Below are 17,632 nucleotides of genomic sequence, written 5' to 3'. Positions count from 1 at the left end.
GAGGGGGCTGATTTATGCTCCGAAGATAACTTTGGGACCTTTGATTTCCCAGGCTTGCTCTTATCACCCGATGGTGAAGAAGGCACGGAGTGGGATCTCTTTTTGTCCTTAGAAGGAGGGGTTAAGACCTCCATCACAGAAATGTCCTCTGAGAAGGGAAACTTGAGTAACCCTTTCAGAATGAGTTTATTTTTGCACTCATTGAGAGTGCGTTGACTGAAACTGACAAATGTCACATGGAGGTCACACCGAAAGGTGGGACACTCCCAAACAGTATATACAGTCATCATGAAAATCACTGTTGGGTAACTTGCCCTTACATGAAGTACAATGTTTAAAACCTGAAGTACCCTTCTTATCGACATCTTGATAGAGAAAACAACACCGCATTCCAAAAGTATAATCCAACTATAACCAAAGTCAACTCCGTTCAAAAAGGTCACAAATATAACAATACACTGGTATGACAGAGAAAGGAAAGGAAACACCTGAATAAAAGACGGCTAATAGGTTAAACAATACCAACTATGTTAAGGAAGAAATACCACAAGGGTAAGGGAGGAAGGCCGTACCAACAACGGTACTTGAAAGTGTACCAACGGTAAATACGGGTAGAGAGGAAAAGCCAAGGTCACAAAGAAGAAAAGACACTAGAAAAACTAGTTGCTTAATAAAATATGAAGATATCCAAACTTTTTCACACAAATATCAAAAAGGTTTCACTTAGCTGAGAGCTCGGCTGAAACGTGGCTTTATGGCTACACGGCAAATGAGATCTGAGATTACAGGGAGAAGGGCATTCTGGGTACAGACTTAGCTTGAGAGTTTTTTGGCTGGCGCGAGCTTGGTAAAAAGGCTGACTCGGTTCCGGGGGCTCAGAACCGAACCAATCAGTGATGAATGGAAAAAAAGATTAACAACATCAGATTTATATTTCACAGGTACGTGTATTCAATTGAAAGTTTTGATACACAACCAATAACTGTTTCAGATCACGGACCAGTAACAATTAAAATAAAAATGTAGAGTAATGAAATAAAAATAAGAAGGTGGCAGTTCCCTACTTAGCTGATAGGAATTTAAGGAATGGGTAGTGGAAATTATTCGGGAGTTGAGAAAGACAGAAAATTCTTCAAAAAATATTGCTAGGGATAACTTGAAAGAGTTTAAAAATAGGGTAGAAATAACAGAGGTATGGCTAAGAGGTAATAAGAATTATTTAGATGGATTAACAAAGGTTACAATATTGCAGTACAGGAGGAATCTCACAGAACAAGAAGAGGCCCAACTGCAGAGTGCTAAAAAGAAAGTAAGGGGCTACACCTCAATAATACGCATGAGCTTAGACAAATTGCTGTTAAGTAAATCTTTTTTGATAACTTCAGAGCACAAACAGTTTTATTACAAAGACTCAGGATAGAAAGGGCTGTTGCCAAGTTTAGAGAATGTATAACACGGAATATAACCAAAGATCCTGTATAGGTATTAGAATTATTTTGGAACTTTTATGAAAATCTGTATAAAGCAGAAAAGTGTGGAAATCAAGAAAAAGTACAAATGGAGAAATGTTTATGCAGGAATTAAATATGCCAAGGTTAGACGTAGATGATGCTCAATTATTAACAGTTAGGTTAGGAGGAGATGAGATAAAAATGGTGATGTATAACCAATCTATAGGAAAGTCTCCAGGAATAGATGGGATTCCTGTGTTAAGTTTTGAAGCTAGGAGAAAAAAAGTGATGAAAAATCTGGAAAGCTTTGTTTAACAGTATTTTAAAAGGAGGACGAGTGCCAACATCTCAGAAGAAAGTTGCGGTGGCTGTAAAACCTAAAGACGGTAAAGCTCCATTGTATCCAGCTTCATATTCCATATTTCATTTTGAATCTAAACCATGATTATAATGTGCTTATGTCTGTAATGGCTAAAATAATGACAAATCTGATCCCAAAATTGATAGATATGGATCAATGTGATTTTGTGGAGGGGAGGCAAACATTTAACAACATTAACAGAATAATAAAGATCCAGAAGGAAGCAGAATGTAAGAAAATACCATTGGTGTTGGCTGGTCTTGATGCAGAGAAAACATTCATCAAAGTATGCTGGGATTTTATGAGTAAGGCAATGGAGGCATTTGTATTCCCCGACACAATAATAAGGTTAAATAGGAGGATATACAAGGGATTGGATGTGGAAATTAAAGTGGGAGTGTTCCTCTCTGATAAGTACCATTTGAGCAGCATAACCAGACAGGGTGTCTTATTTCCCCTTCGTTATTTGCATTGTATTTAGAACCACTGACAAAGAAAATAAGGGCCTCAGAAATTCAAGGATATACTTGGCATGGTAATCAAGAAATGTTGGCTTTATTTGCAGACGATATTATTTTGTACCTGATAAAACCAGAAAAGGACATTTCATTCTTGTGGAATATTCTGAGACAGTTTCAAGTCTTTTCAGGATAAAAAAATTACGGATGATAAAATAAAGCAATACCTGTAAACTATGGATCCGCACACAAATTGGTTCAGCAATACCATTATTTATGGGGACATGATAAAATGAAGTACTTAGGAGTACTGAGTAAAAAGGATTCTGTTAAGGTAGCTAAGTATATGTGGCAAGATACTAAACAAAACCTAATACAAAAACTGAGAAACCAGAAGCTCTGTTTTATGATATGGATAGCAAGATACAAGCAGTGGAAATGTTTTTAGTCCCTTTAGTTTTATACACAAGTCAGACATATTTTCTTCAACCAGAGGAACAACTGTGGATAGCAATTTAAATAAAGAATTGAAGGATTCTATCCTGGTGGGGAAGTGGGCAAGAGTAAAGTGGGATAAGCTGATCTTTCCAAAAGAACAAGGTGGTTTGGGATTAATTGATCTGAAGGGTATTTCAGAGGTACACAGTTAAGGCTCCTATACATATCACAAGCAGAAAGCTATAATTCAAAGTTGAAAGGGGTGATGATGAAACTGAGGGGGGTTTATGAAATAAGGAGAGACTGCGATTTTGGATAGAGATCCTTTAGGAGAATAACAACAACCATGCAGAATATTATATTCATAAAGTAGCAGAAAGTATTCTAACAACTAAGCCAACATGGTAATGGAGAAAGGAGATTATGCCGATAGGGATGACTGCAAGTAGGGGTAAAGATAATAGGCAAGAGGGGACTGGAATTTACTGGAGGAAAATGGCAAATGAACCAATGTATTGTGTACAAAAATTAGACAGAGAATGGTAATAGAATGGGAAGAGGCCAAGAATACATTTGGACTGCAAGCTAGAGACTGCCTATACTCTGATATTAATCCTTGATAGGGAAGATAAAGAGAAAGGAACAGGGGGATCCTAAGTGAAAGACCAGCAGTTTTTAGTAGAATCTACAACAGAAGCTGCTGTCAAAAAGCGATAATTAGTATATAAAATATTGCACTACAACGACAGTAATCAATTAGAGGACCTTAGAAAAGATTGGGAAGAGAAACTGGATAAGCAATTCACAAAGAAACAATGGGGGATAAATGTATGGCTCCCAAATATGCAACAAAGTCTAAAAGATTTAGGATTTTTGCTTATAAGTTTTTTGCATGGGTATTTTTACACCTTAAGTAGACGTCAAAGAATGTTTTACTTAGGTAGACTGCAAATGTAGGAGGTGTGATGGGGGTGAAAGGGGTATTTGAGAACATATTTTTAGGGACTGTAATTAGTTGGCAGACTTTATAAATTCCCTGCCAACTACTCTGTCAGAAAGAATGGGTGAACAAATGGACGTAATTAAGGAAATTATCTTCTGAGCTATGATACAGAATCAGAATTGCCTAGACATAGTAAGGCCTTGCTGAATTTAATTCTGGTGTCTGCCAAAAAGTAATTACTAGAAAATGTACAGTTTATTAAGGTAACCCAACCTTAACAGAAGTAGTGACTATACTAACAGAGATAAAAGAACTGGAAGTGGGATCTTTAGAAAAGGGTAGGAACAAATGACAGAAAAAATGGGAAATGTGGAAACAATACATGCATAACAACATTTTGGAAGCGGAATGAGGTTTAAGGGAAGGCAGGAATTGAATGAACTATGTAATGTTTGATTGACAATGACTGTATAGAAGATTATATGTGATGCATAATGTTTGCAACTGATGGTTTGTTTTCATTTACATAAATGTATGATTGTATGATCGCCTATGTCACAAACTATAATTCAATAAAGATGCTTCTTGTTTAAAAAAATTAAAACCTTTATCTAGGAGATAGGAAGTGGAACAGGTTCTATGACTACCTGAGACATCATGTGTTGCAGGATGGGAGGAAGCAGAAATCTGGTTCCCTGGACAAGAGGGAACCACATGGAAAGTGGGGAAGGATTACCAATGCCAAATGTACCCCTGCCCCCCAACTTGATTACCTTCAGATTCAGAACCAAACTGTCTGAGGCAATTAGATGCCACAAGGGCAGGCAACGTCTCAGAGACAGGATTCAATGGTGGGAGGAGAGGAACTGCTTGAACAGGGGGATAGTCATGCTGACAGAGGAATGTCCTTGACTTTTAGAAGCTTTTCATCAATTTTAGAGCCTCGATTCTCTTGATTTTTAAAACCCTGCTTGTTAGCTCCTTGCTGTTTAAATTGCTTATTGGAGAAGGCAGCTAAGTGAAGGGAAAATTACTATTTGTTCTAAAAAAGGAGGGTTGAAAATCTGAGTCACTGCCTGGATCAATTTTCCCCTTTCATCACACCTTTTAAGCACCTCAGTTGCAGAAAGGCCAAATAGAACCTATTTATCCAAAGGAGAATTTAAAATCTCAGATTTAAAATCATCAGAAGATTTTGAGAACAAATTGCAGCAAATCTTCTCAAAACTAATCCAGAAGCTGCCAGAAGAATCAGAAGCATCAAGAGGCACACTTAATATGTTTAGTCATCTCAGAAGCAGCTGTCAGAAAGGAATACAATGAATTCTTTGACCCAGAAGAAGGAAAGTTAGCTATTAATTTCTGCACGTTCTCAAAAGATAATAAAACCATTCACATTTGAGCTTGACAGTTTAAAATTCTGCAAGTTAAAGCACTAGAAGAATACATTTTTTTTAACTTATCCAGTACTTCCCCATCCTTGTCAGAGAGTATGGGGTTAGCAATTGTAACCTGCTAAGTAAAAGCATATTTGGACAGAGAAATAACTGCTGGATCTGCTTTAGGGTTAGAAAACAGATATTTTTGTGTCTGGAGTACCTTTTATAACTTGTTAGACTTCCAAGAGTTAGGAGGCTAACTATCAAGCAAGAAAGAAGCAGTGAGATACCACTCTTTAAGGCAGGCAAGGCAAGGGGGTAGCCACAGCTTTTAACATCTTTAACTTTAATAGATCATAATACATTTTTGTTCCACATAAACTTTATTCTGGTTGAAGTGAAAAAAAATCTCTCTCATTTTAGATAAAGTATCAGAAAAAAGAAGTTTCTTCAGCAGGGATATCTGAGGAAGTACTTTCCTCAGAATGAAGAGATCCAGACTGAGAAGAATTTCCTGAAGTACAATCACCACCCCCCACCCCGCAATGTCTGCCCTTCTGACTGAGATTCCCTGACAGAAAGGAAGAGAAAATAACTCTTTTCCTTTGTTATGCCTGTAGAATGAGAGGTCAGCGAAAAGGCACTGGTAAGTTCCTTGGCAAATTCCACTATGTCTGCCTGTCCACAGAAATAGAAACAGGAGACTGAATGTTTTTCTTACTAAGCACACAGTCACTGAAAACACACAGACTCCTATTGTATTAGGCACAAAGGTCCCAGCTTCCACCTGCCCTTTCCAAGCAAGTGAAGACCAATAATCTGCTCCTTCCTTGACATTGAAAAAAAGTCTCTCTCGCTTGCCCACCAAGGACATTGCTACAGCTGCAGAGGATGTGGCTATCCAGTGGTCTTTGTTGGCTAAAAAAGCTACACCAAGAAGACTTGGGGAAAATGATGGGTGATCTGAGTAACAACAAGCTGCATCAGCAGAGTCATCCACCAGAGGTTGAGGCAGAATAGAAAATAGCCTGACACGTGAAGACTCATTCAAAACATTTTTTGCATTCAGGAGAAGGAACTACCGTGGAGACCAGATCTTGCTCCACAAGTCAGCAGAGGAACAGACAATGAATATGGGGGGCAAAGCCTTGATGAGTTGGTAACTTATTTGATAGAGACCAAGTGGTTCTAAGGTACTAATGGTCCAACACAAGCTTAATATACTGCCCCAAACACACACAAGTTTAAAATCAAAGTCAAATTTCTGTCAAAAAGTTCATACAAGCACTTGCATAAACACTTAAACACCCTTAGAAATGCAAAGACAGTCCGAACAAATTCAACAGTCAAGCCAAATACAATAATTTTCAAAGAAAAACACAACTTGTCTTAATAAAATGAAAGTTAGTGGAAGGCTTTAACAAGGAGGACTTATGTGCCCAGCTCTTGCAGATTGCAAGTCACCCAACTGTTTCACTAGGCCACCCAAAGGGGGCTCTGTTTGATGGCAAAAACGCTCTGAAGCTTTTTGGGCTCCAACTGTCTTGTGTACAGAGCTCTGCTCAAGCTCCTGACATTCAGTGTGTGTGCGTTGCCCTTGGCTCTTAGAAGCTGGCCAACTGCAGTCTGGTAGGCCCCTCTGTTTGAACATAAGCTGTCTCCCCACTTAGAACCACAGATATCTTGTATAAGGCAGACAGAAAGGAACAATCTAAAAAGCATAAAGTATTTGTAAAGCTGCCATACAAGCTCTTCAATTATGAGGGGAAAAAAGTCTCTACTTTTTGTGTTCCTTTTTATGGACTAGGAAGAACCTCAAGAAACGCTTTACTGATTTCAAAAGAAAAGGTACCCATCTTAACATTTTGAGTCCCAATACAGTGAAAAATAAAGTGTAATTCCAGCTCCAAAACAGCAAGGTAAAAATTCACTACAAAACAAAGCATTTTTTCAAGGAAGTAAGTAGGGATTTACTGCTCCCACACCATCGGCTAACCTTACATATGGACTTCAAGGAAACTGCACTTCATACTTTCAGACTAATATCATGTTCCCCCACACTGGCTATTGCACGGTCTTGTAACTGTGAGGACTGTTATAACCCCAGCAATTACAACAGGCACCAAGTGCAAAGACAATGTAAAGTGTCCATAAGTGCAATGGGCCGCCTGCCTTATTCTGAAGCAGGTGGCTTCTGAGGCCACAGCATACCAGTGAACTCCATTAAAACACACATACACAGTGGTTCAAGTTTACATAGATTAGCTGTTATACTGATATGGCACAAAAGAATGATTACTAACACTCTTCTGTGCCACACTTTGTTATATGCTGCAATACAGCAATAAGTCCCTTACATCTTGCTGTACGATGCAGCAGTCTGTCATATTATGCAGACAGCAGCAAAGCACAGTAAGAGACACGGAACTAAACACCTTACTGTACCATGACAACCATTTATGAATCTCCAGCCAAGAAACAGTATGTAACATCAGCATCCTCCATGAACAAAACTGGTTCAAAAAAGTCCTAGTGGCTTTAAATCTGTAAATTAGGCTTTGACATAGCCTGAATTCTGAATGATCTTGCAGAGTTGAAAATTAAATGTGAAGAATATGTTTGACATAATCCAAATCAGCCTAACAAGAAAAGTACAGCTGTGTAAGAACTTATAACAGATGTCCTACTGATCACTTTTGCAGTATTCTTGACATATATGGAGCTGTCACCACTGAAGTCCAGCCAGGGTACCAAAGCTTTTCTTCACAAATTTGTACATCCAACACATTATCATCTCCTTTGCTTTGGGTATATAGATGAACATACGAGTACGAGTATGGATCCTCAGACTTTCTCAAAGCCAGAGGCCTGAAGACTATGGAGAGAGAGATACTAGTCAGTTAGAAGAGGTGTAACTTGAATTGGTAAGAAAACTCCCTCACTCTCATGAAGGATATCAGAGGTTAAAGCAAGGGAAGAAGAATAGGATGGTTGAAGTTAGGCGGGGAAGAGAGAATGGAGGGTGGGGTAGAATACTGCAACAGTGCTCAAAAGAACATCTACTGTTATGGTAAATTCTTCCACAACTGTACTATGTCCTGACTGACATCATTGTTGCAGAATTCCTGACATATATGCGATTCTCAGACCTGAAGGAAGGGTGGTTAGCTACCAAGTAGAAGAGTTGTCCAGCAGTCTGGACAGGACTGACCTAGCAAAGGCTATCTTGAACCTGGAGAAAGCATCAGTTTTGTAATGTTTATTAAACGTATGTGCAAAGGACCAAGTGGCAGCCTCCAAGATAGACCTGAAGTCTACACCTTTGTATAAAGCCCCCGAGGAAACTACTGCCCTACCAGAATGTGCTTTAAGGTAGGAAGACAAGGTTTTACCATAGTGTGAGTAGCAGAAAGAGATGAGCCTTAGAAATTCAACCAGAAACAGTTTGTTTGGAGACTGGCAGGCCCAGCTTAGGGCTCATAGATGATACAAACAGCTAATCAGTCTTTCTAAAGGATTTAGTTTCATCCAGATAAGATCTGGGTTACCTGTGAATGTCCAGAGAATGTAAGATCCTTTCTTCCTCCCAAGCCACAAAACAGGGAGGCAAGGGAGTAGCCCAAAAACCTGACTGAGGGACAGCTCATTCACTACCTTAGGCATGACGGATGGATTAGTCCTGAAATCACCCCGTCCTTGTGAAAAATAAAAAAAGGGGGGGGTGACCATGAGAGCTTGTAAATCAGAAACACTCCCAGCAGATGTGAGAGCCAGAAGGACAGATGTCCTTACATTCCCTGCTGCAGTATTTATTACCATATGGGAATCCCTGCTGCGGAAGCCCAAACAACCGGACAGTTTACCAAAGACCACTTGTTGCATATTTAAAAGGTACAGCAAATGTCACCCAAACACTCCTTGCGTAGCATAGGCCATAAAAGTGATGTTCAGGCCTACCATATAAAGAACTTCTTTGTCACCAGTTCTGAACATATCTTTTACTGTTGGTCTGTTTTCCTGCGTCTGTTTCTGCCAACTGAATGCATTTTCATTCTCCAGGGTCTACCTACGCCTGCTTTCTGACTTCTTTGTAGTTGCACATAAGTCCCCTGTTGGAGTTTTTTCTTTTTTTTTTAATTGTTTTTTAGTGCTCCTTGAGGTTAATGCCATCCAGGAATGGTAAATGTCAGTGTGGGAGACAGATTCCCCATAAAAACCGTCACAATAAGTGTCTTTTTTGCCTAGCAGCCTCTCATGACCATAGATCTTGTTCTATTTGTCAGGCATTTGCTCCAAAAACCTTTCACAGTAGACTTTCTTCCCTTTCCTTGTATCTTGAGAACATTGTCCTAAGCTTCTCGCTAAAGATACAATGGAAGGAATCTCCAAGCCCTGATGGTCAGCCATTAGGGAAGAAGGTGAAAAGGTACGACTGGAATCTTCCACTGTCAAGCCTCTGCCAGGTGTTTCTCCTGAGGTCATTACAACCCAGAGCCTAGCCCAGCCGTGCTGTTGAATTACTCTACAGTGACCGTGTCGGAGGCTGGTGAGGGTCTGGGCTGGCAGCACGTCCGGAGAGGCTTTGCAGGCATCCATCTTGGACATTCAGGGGGAACCACAGCTGATTTTTTTCTGAGGAGCCTAGGGGAGTTCTTCAGTCTTTAGTTGGGGAAGAAGTTCCTACTACAGTTCTCGACTGTTGTCCAAGCACTGAGCCTTCTCCGTTTTTTTGGAGGGGAAGTTCCTTTAAAAAAGAAACAAAAAATTAAACATGTTTCTTCTGCTCCTATGAATCTACAAAGTGAGTGGCAGGCTTTCATTCAGAGGTATTTACTGCTTTAATGTCCTAAAAACCTCTTCAGGGGTTTCGGTTCCTGCTTGGTCTTCTACTCCCCTTAAAAGGCCTAAAGAACAGGATTCTTCTGAAGATGAGTTGGATTCTGATAATGAATCCCTGACTTATTCTACTCAAATTCCTCCTCCTTTGGACTTTGGGTCAGAGGAGAAGGAATCTATTAGCCCAGATGTTCTTTTGAGGAAATTTCCTTTGGGGACACACACTCTAGGATGATGGATTTTTTTAAGTGGGATTGTGCTCAGGTCTCTGACATCCCATAAGAGGTACTATGAGTTGCTGCAGTTGGACTCTCCTAAACTTGTGGGTATTCCTCCTGTTTTGTCTGCTTTGCTGAAGGTTTTTTCCAATGCTTCTCGTGCACCTGTTTCTCTTCCCCCTGCTCCCAAGAAGCCTGACAGGTTTTATAGGGTGCCTGAAGATTGTTCTTTCCTATATAAAGGTCTTGCTGCTGACCCCTCTGTAATGTCTGTGGCCTCTGATAAGCAGTCTCAATTGCTTCCTTCGCCCAAGTTATTGCCTTTTGACAAGAACAGCAAAACTATGAAAAGGTAGGGTTAGAAGGTTTACACTTCTGCTACCCCAGCTTTTAGGGGTATTAATTATCAGACCCATATGTCTAGGTTTGTGTTGGCTCTTCCTTCTCAGGCCTGTCAATTTATTTCTGATTTTCCAGACTCTGAGGGTAAAACTTCTGTTCTTTCCTTGCTAGGGACTTCCTCTCAAGTTGTTCGTGATTCCATTAAATGTAGTTATAATGAAGCAGATGCCTCTTCTAGGGCTGCTGTTCTTGGTTCGGTAATGAGAAGGAATTCTTGGCTTAGGCTTCAACCTCTCCCTGATGATATTAAAGCTAAGTTGATGGATCCTCCTCTGGATTCTAAACTTTTGTTTGGGGAAGCTGCTGCTGGTTTGTTTACGTCCCTTCAGAATAAGGGTAAGGCCTTACAGGAGATTAAACGTGTTTGTTTCTCCTGTTCCTAAATTTCAGAGAAATTATCCCACTAAGCCTGCCTTTGTTTGTAGGCATTCCTGCCCTTCTACTAAAGGTAGGACGAGTGGCAAACAAGCTCCTCCTGCTAAGGTTATTCAGTTTTCAGGGACTCTGAAGCCTTCTTTTCCAGACAAACCAGGTGCTGTGTGACTATTCATCTCTTCCCAGCCACATTTCTCTTTCTGTTCCTGTTTGGCTTCAGATCACTCAGGATTCTTGGGTTCTGTGGATCATTTGTCAGGAGTACTTCATGGAGTGGAAATCCCATCTTCCTTTTATAGGCATTCCTCAGCCTCCTCGGGAACAGCTTTCCTTTTTCTCATTGGTTATTCAAAATCTCTTGACGTAGGGTACTATTCAAGGGGTGCCTGTGTCCCAAAGGGGTGAGGGTTCTACTCCAGACAGTTTCTAGTGCGCAGAAAATAGGGCATTTGAAGACCTATTCTAGCCCACTCTCATCTAAATACTAAAGTGCCTTCCTACGGATGTTGTCCCTTCAGATTCTGTTTCCTCTCTTGCTCCTGCAGGCCTACATGGTGTCTCTGAATCTCAAGGATGCGTACCTCCATATTCCAATCCATCCACTTTTCAGGAAGTTTTTGCATACCTCTGTTGCTTCCTGGCATTTTCAGTTCTCTGCTTTACCCTTTGGCCTTTCTACTGCCCCATGGGCGTTCACTAAATGCCTTGCTCCTATGATTGCTTTTTGCAGGCTTTGAGGGATCCAAATATTTCCTTATTTAGATGGCCTGTTGATTCAGGCATCCTCTCCAGGGACCTTTTAGCAAACTCTTAATTTTGCTGTTTCTCTTCTTCAGAGCCCGGGGTTCACTATAAATTTTAAAAAGTTTTCTCTGACTGCTTTTCAGGATCATGTTTTTCTGGGTTGCAGTATTCAGACAATGCCAATGCTTGCATCCCTGTCCCCTTCAAAGGCCTTAACTCTAATTGCTTTCTTTCACACTCTTCTTCCACTGACTTCCATTACCACCAGGGAATTTCTGAAAGCTCTGGGTTTCATGGTATCCACCATTCTGATGCTCCCTCTGGCCAAACTTTACATGAAAAAGTTTCAGTGGTTTTTGAAGTCAGTGTGGCTGCAACAAACACATCCTCTAGACTTTGTGGTTCCTCTTTTTCCTTGTCTCAGGCAGGAACTTCACTGGTGGATTCAACAGTTGTTTCTGAATCCAGGGATCCCTTTTCATCCACCTCTTTCCTCTCAGGAATTATTCACAGATGCTTCAGACATGGGATGGGGACAACATTTGGCTCCCTGAAGGTACAGGGGGTGTGGTCGCCTCATTAGCATAAAGAGCACATCAACGTCAAAGAGATGAGAGCTCTTTTGCTGGCTTTTCAGGCCTTTCATCCTCTTTTCTCTCCAAGGGCTCTCAAAGTTTTCACAGACAATACCACAGTGATGTCGTGCATCAATAAACAGGGAGGAATGAGATCTTATCTTCTTTGCCAGTTGGCACTTCTGGTAGAGGATCTTGCTGTCAAATATCAAGTGACTCTTTAGGCAGTTTATATCTCTTCTGGTCAAAATGTTGTGTTAGACACTCTAAGCAGGTCCTTAACTCAGTCCCACGAATGGATGCTTCACAGGAACGTTTCCGGACATTATCCACCACTTTGGTAGTCCTCAAGCAGATCATTTTGCCTCACCTCTGAACAGCCAACTTCCTCTACTTTGTGCCAGAGTCCTAGGTCCCCTGGTATGGAAGGTGGACGCCCTCTCATGTTCTTGGAAGGGGATGTTTCTTTAAGCATTCCTTCCTCTTCCTCTCATTCTGAAAGTCCAGTTCAAAATTCAACAGGATGCTCCGAAAATCTTGTTGGTGACTCCCTTTTGGTCACAACAGCAATGTTTCCCTCTACTTCTGCATCTAGCCAAGGGCAAGCATCACAATTTATCTCACAGAGTGCGTCTAATCACACAAGACAAGGGATCTCTCATTTATCCCCACCTGTCTACACTTCAACTGACACTGTAGGTGATAGAATTTTGATTCCTCAGACACCTGTTTTCAGAGGACAAGCTGCAAGTCCTGCAGGAGTTCAGGAAACCTACTACTAGGAAATCCTACTTATGCAAATGGAAGAGGTTTTCCATTTGGTGTCTCTCTCACAACCTGGACCCACTTACTGTGGATGTTCCTTTGGATCTCTCTTACTTGTGTGAGTTGCTCAATTAAGGCCCACTTAGCAGCTATCTCTGCTTGTTTGCGTTTTTCTCCTCCTCTAGCTTCTAGACTTGAGGGGAAAAAAATTCTTAAAGGCTTCCTTAATATTAGACCTCCCAGTAGCCTGTTCTTCCTCCCTGAGATCTTAACTTTGTTTTGGAGAAGTTGACTCAGGCTCCTTTTCAACCTGCTGCTTCAGCCTCCTTGCATCTTCGTTCCTGGAAGACTGTTCTTTTGTTAGCTCTTACTTCTGTCAGATGGGTGTCTGAGTTGCATACCTTTATCCTTGTCCTCCTTTTCTGATCTTTCATGAGGACAGTGTCCTTCCGCACTAACCTTTCTTTTATGCCTAAGGTGGTTAAATGAGCTTTCACTTAACCAGTCTATTAATCTGCCTACTTTTTTCCCCTCTCTGCAAGATGACAGTGAGAGGGTGCTGCATACTTTGGATGTGTATATGCAACTCGGAATTTATTTGGATAGGACGAAGGCTATAAGAAAATCTGGTCAGTTATTTGTTTCTCATGGATCATGGCTTTGGGACTTGCCCCAAGCAAACTATTTCTTCTTGAATTTCTAAGGCTATTTCCTTTTGTTACACTTTTCATGGCAACAGCCTTCCTTCTTCAGTTAAAGCTCATAGCTTCTTCTGGTGCTTTTTTCAACAGCTTAGATACTAATTCAATTCCTGAAGCAGCTACTTGGACTTCTGTGCATACTTTTACCAAGCCCTACAAAGTTAGATGGTATCTCTAATGCTAGGGCTGGTATTGCTAGTGCAGTTCTTCATGGGTTTTTTGGGGAAATCTTCTGCTCCTTCCCCTTCTCCAGTTACTCTTGAGCTTTGTCACTTTCGCATATAGTAATGAATACTGCAGCAGTGAATGTAAGGACATAGTACAATTGTGTAAAACCTTACCATAACAGTAGATATCCTTGCCTTCACTGCTGCAGTATTCGCTCCCTCTTTCCAACCTCCTAGTCTCTTGCATTTCAGGATATACAGATTACCTTTTGGGTTCCTTAGACTGGTGTTCCTACTGCGGTAAATCAGTTCTGTTTATGGTAGGCCTGAACATCCCCGTTATGCCCTATGCTATGCGGGGAGCGTTTGGGTGACGTTCAGCATACCTTTTAAATAAGAAACAAGTAGTTTCTGGTAGACTGGCCGGACAATCTACTGTGGAGAATCCCATATAGTAATGAATACTGCAGCAGTGAAGGCAAGGATATCTACTGTTACGGTAAGATTTTACACAACTGTACTTTTTCCATGTACAGAACCTTAGGGAAGCAGAGGATGCTTGTTCAGAAGGAGGCAGTGTAAGCTTTTCAAGCAAAAAATTAAGATCCCAAGGTGGTGAGATGGGTTTTCCTTGGTGTGTTAAGATGTAGGACTTCCCTGAGGAAAAGCTTTACCTCCGTCCTAGTCATAATTGAAGGGCTAAGAAGGAAACAGGTACTGAGAGTAGACAAGTGAGCTTTTATAGAAGAGCAGGTCAAACCTGACTGAAGTTGTTGGCAGGGATATTGCAGTACAGCAGGAACTTGTGATAAGAGTGTATCCTGACTATTTTTGAGCCACCAACTGCAAAAACTTTTCCATTCAGCTGTGTAAGATTTTCTAATATTGGGTCTCCTGGCCTCTTAAGGTGTCTTTGAGGAATTAAAATCCTGTCATCCATAGGGTCAAGTTGACAGATCTCCGAGGCAGAAGAGGAAAAGCATAGAGGAACTTCCCTGTCCACTGGAAGGAAAAGGCATCTGTCCTCCAGGCTACGAGACAAGGGTCCTGGGTGCAGAACTGGGCAAGCTGGTGGTTGGTGATCTATCTGAGGAGTACCACAGAGAAGGGTAATTGTTTGGAAAACCTCTCTGTTCAATTTTCATTCATGGGTTCTCCAGGGAGCACCTTAGGGAGTCTGCTAGCACAATGTCCTGAGAAGGGATGTATGCGGTTGTGAAAGTGATGTCCATTTGGGTTGCTAAGATCCATGTCTCCTGTGCTAACATGCACAGTTGGTAAAACCTGGTGCCTCCCAGTTTATTTTCCATGTGACTGCAATGTTGTTTTGTGTACACTAGTAGAGGCCCAGGTTTCCAGAGGAGGGTGAAAATATGAAGAGCTTGCAGAACAGCCATCATTTCTTTCAGACTGATACATTCCTCCCAGAACTGAAGTTGCCATTTCCCTGCACACAGTGTGATCCTGTCAGTGCCCCTCATGCCTCATCTGGCATCTGTGTGAACTCGCTGAAGAAGAGGAGGAGGTGGTGTGAATGGAAGTTCTGGGTTAAGGATGTCCTGTCCCTTCTACCAAAGCAGCTCCTTTTTAAGACAATGTAGAAGGGCAGTCATGGTGTCCAAGGGGTGGCAGTGCCAGGATGACACACATTTCAGTTACAACTGGATTTTTCTCAAGTGAAGTCTGGCCAGGGGACACTTACGGATGGTGGCTACCAAGAATCCCAAAGTCTTTAGCATCTCCCCTGCTGAGCAATGGGTTGCAGAGGAGATATGCTGGATAAAATGACAGACTGTGAATTTTCTCCTGGGGAGAGGAAGGCATGGATTTTATGTGTCCAGTCTGCATCCCAGTAAAACCACATCTTGTGTAGTTATCATGTGGAATTGTTTGTAGTTTACAGTGAAACCCAGTCCTGCCAGAAGTTGGAGGGGTTAAGTCCAGGTGCTACAGAAGAATTTCTGTAGAAAGAGTGTAGGCCAACCGGGTAGGGGAAGACCTGGATTCCCTGACTGTGAACATAAGCTACTACTGGAGACAGAAACTTTGTGAACACTCTTGGAGCTGTGGAAAGAACAAAAGGCAGAGCAGTAAACTGACAGTGTGAGGAACCAGAGGAAAATGTAGAATCTCCTGCAAGAAGGATGAAAGGGTATGTGTAAGTAGGAATCCTTAAGATATAGTGACACTAAGAATGCCTGGGGGAAGACAAAATGCAAAAGAGTGTGGAGAGAGCATTTAGATAGCTGGTACCTTCAAGTAAGTATTTATAAGAGACAGGTCTAGGATGGGTCTCCACTGCCATTCATTTCTTGACACTAGAAAAATCCTAGAGTAAAACACTTTTCCCATGAAGTCCTTTAGGACTTGCTTGATTGTATCCTGATTCAAGATATCTTGTAATAATGGGGACCAGAAGAGATATTTGATTTTGAGGAGGTAGTGGCATGCCTTTCAGAGGGGGAATACTTTCCCAGGACATGGCATAACCATCCTTGATGATGGAGAGGACCCACTTATATGTGGTAATAGCTTCCCACCTGGTCACAGACAGAGAGAGACTGGGGGAGGGGTGTTGCACAGGAAGCCACAGATTTTTGCTTTCAAAGGGCGGTCTCCCTGCTAGATGTTCCCTATGGGTTTTTTTTCGGAACACCTTTTCCTAGGGATTCCCTTTGTTTCTGAGAAGTCCCAGGATCCCTTCTGATAAAGCAGGTAATCTTAGATATGTAGTTCCTATGATATCTAGGAACTGAGGACAACAGAATCTGCCTGCTGTCTTTCATGGTCTTACCTTGGTCTTTTAGAGTTTTGAACAGGCTAGCAGCCTGATGGCCAAACAGTAAGCCTTTGTCCAAGGAAGAGTCTAAACTTTTGATTTGAAATCCTCAGGTATAGGTTGACTGTGAAGTCTGCATATCAGCGAATAAAATATCCAGTTGTAGCCACCCTAGAATAATCATCCACAGCTTAATGCTGCATCTGGCTATTTCAATGGCCTGGGACAGTAAGCCCTGCATCTGATGCGCAGACTCTGCTGTAGCAGGGTCCAGTATAACTTTGTTTAAAGAATGCAAGACTTGAGTCTAGCAGTTAATTGTCCTCAAAGCAAGGGTAGCAGAGATGTGAATCTTCTTTCCCTATCTATCCATTACCCTATTATCTTTGTCCACAGGTAGGGCATTAGTACTGGGCAGGTACCCTGGCTGGACTTCAGCAGTGACAGTCCCACGTGTCAGGAATGCTGCAACAGTGACTGCAGACAGGACATTAAAGTACACAGCTAGTTAAGACTAACAAGGAGTTTTTAAGTAATGACCAAAAAAATTCAAAAGAAAGCAAACATGATGTATCTGCACTAGACTTGGGAAACCTTTAGGTGAATTATGTAAAAACCAAGAGTTGCTTCTAGCAACTTCATCAATACTGAAGTTTAAACAAAGTACCTTATCTTTAGATACGCCTTTAGACTGCCTCGATTTTTCATCCTTTCTGTCTCTATCCTCTTCATCTTTTTCTGTAAGTAAAAGTAAAACTTAATACAAACTGCACATTAATTTAATGAAACTTTGATCACAAGCTGAATGAAAAATTTCATAAAGAAATAATCTGAAGTTTTCTTTTATTTATTGATTTACTGATTGATGCATTGCTTACAGGAGTAGTTCAACTGGGCAGAAAGCTACCCCTTTTCAGTGCAGGCCTGGGGAGAAAAGCTCCAGAAACATTCCACCATTATATAAAGATCACAGTAAAGACAGATATACAAGTAATAAACACATATGCAAAATGTATTAAACAGAGTATCATTAATTAATA

The 17,632-nt window shown here is 41.2% G+C and overlaps 1 protein-coding gene across 1 annotated transcript in view; it reads right to left on the bottom strand.

Annotated features, from left to right (window-relative positions):
* CCAR1 (cell division cycle and apoptosis regulator 1) overlaps nt 1-17,632 on the bottom strand; it is a 2,906,903-nt gene that overhangs the window by 454,756 nt on the left and 2,434,515 nt on the right. The window contains exon 22 of the mRNA XM_044056158.1: nt 17,260-17,330. Within this exon, the coding sequence (XP_043912093.1) occupies nt 17,260-17,330 (71 nt within the window). The remainder of the gene's footprint in view (nt 1-17,259; nt 17,331-17,632) is intronic.

This window comes from Protopterus annectens, chromosome 14.part0 (assembly GCF_019279795.1).
Source record: "Protopterus annectens isolate FY-2018-M chromosome 14.part0, PAN1.0, whole genome shotgun sequence".
NCBI lineage: Eukaryota > Metazoa > Chordata > Ceratodontiformes > Protopteridae > Protopterus > Protopterus annectens.
This window is presented reverse-complemented; position numbering and strand designations above follow the sequence as displayed.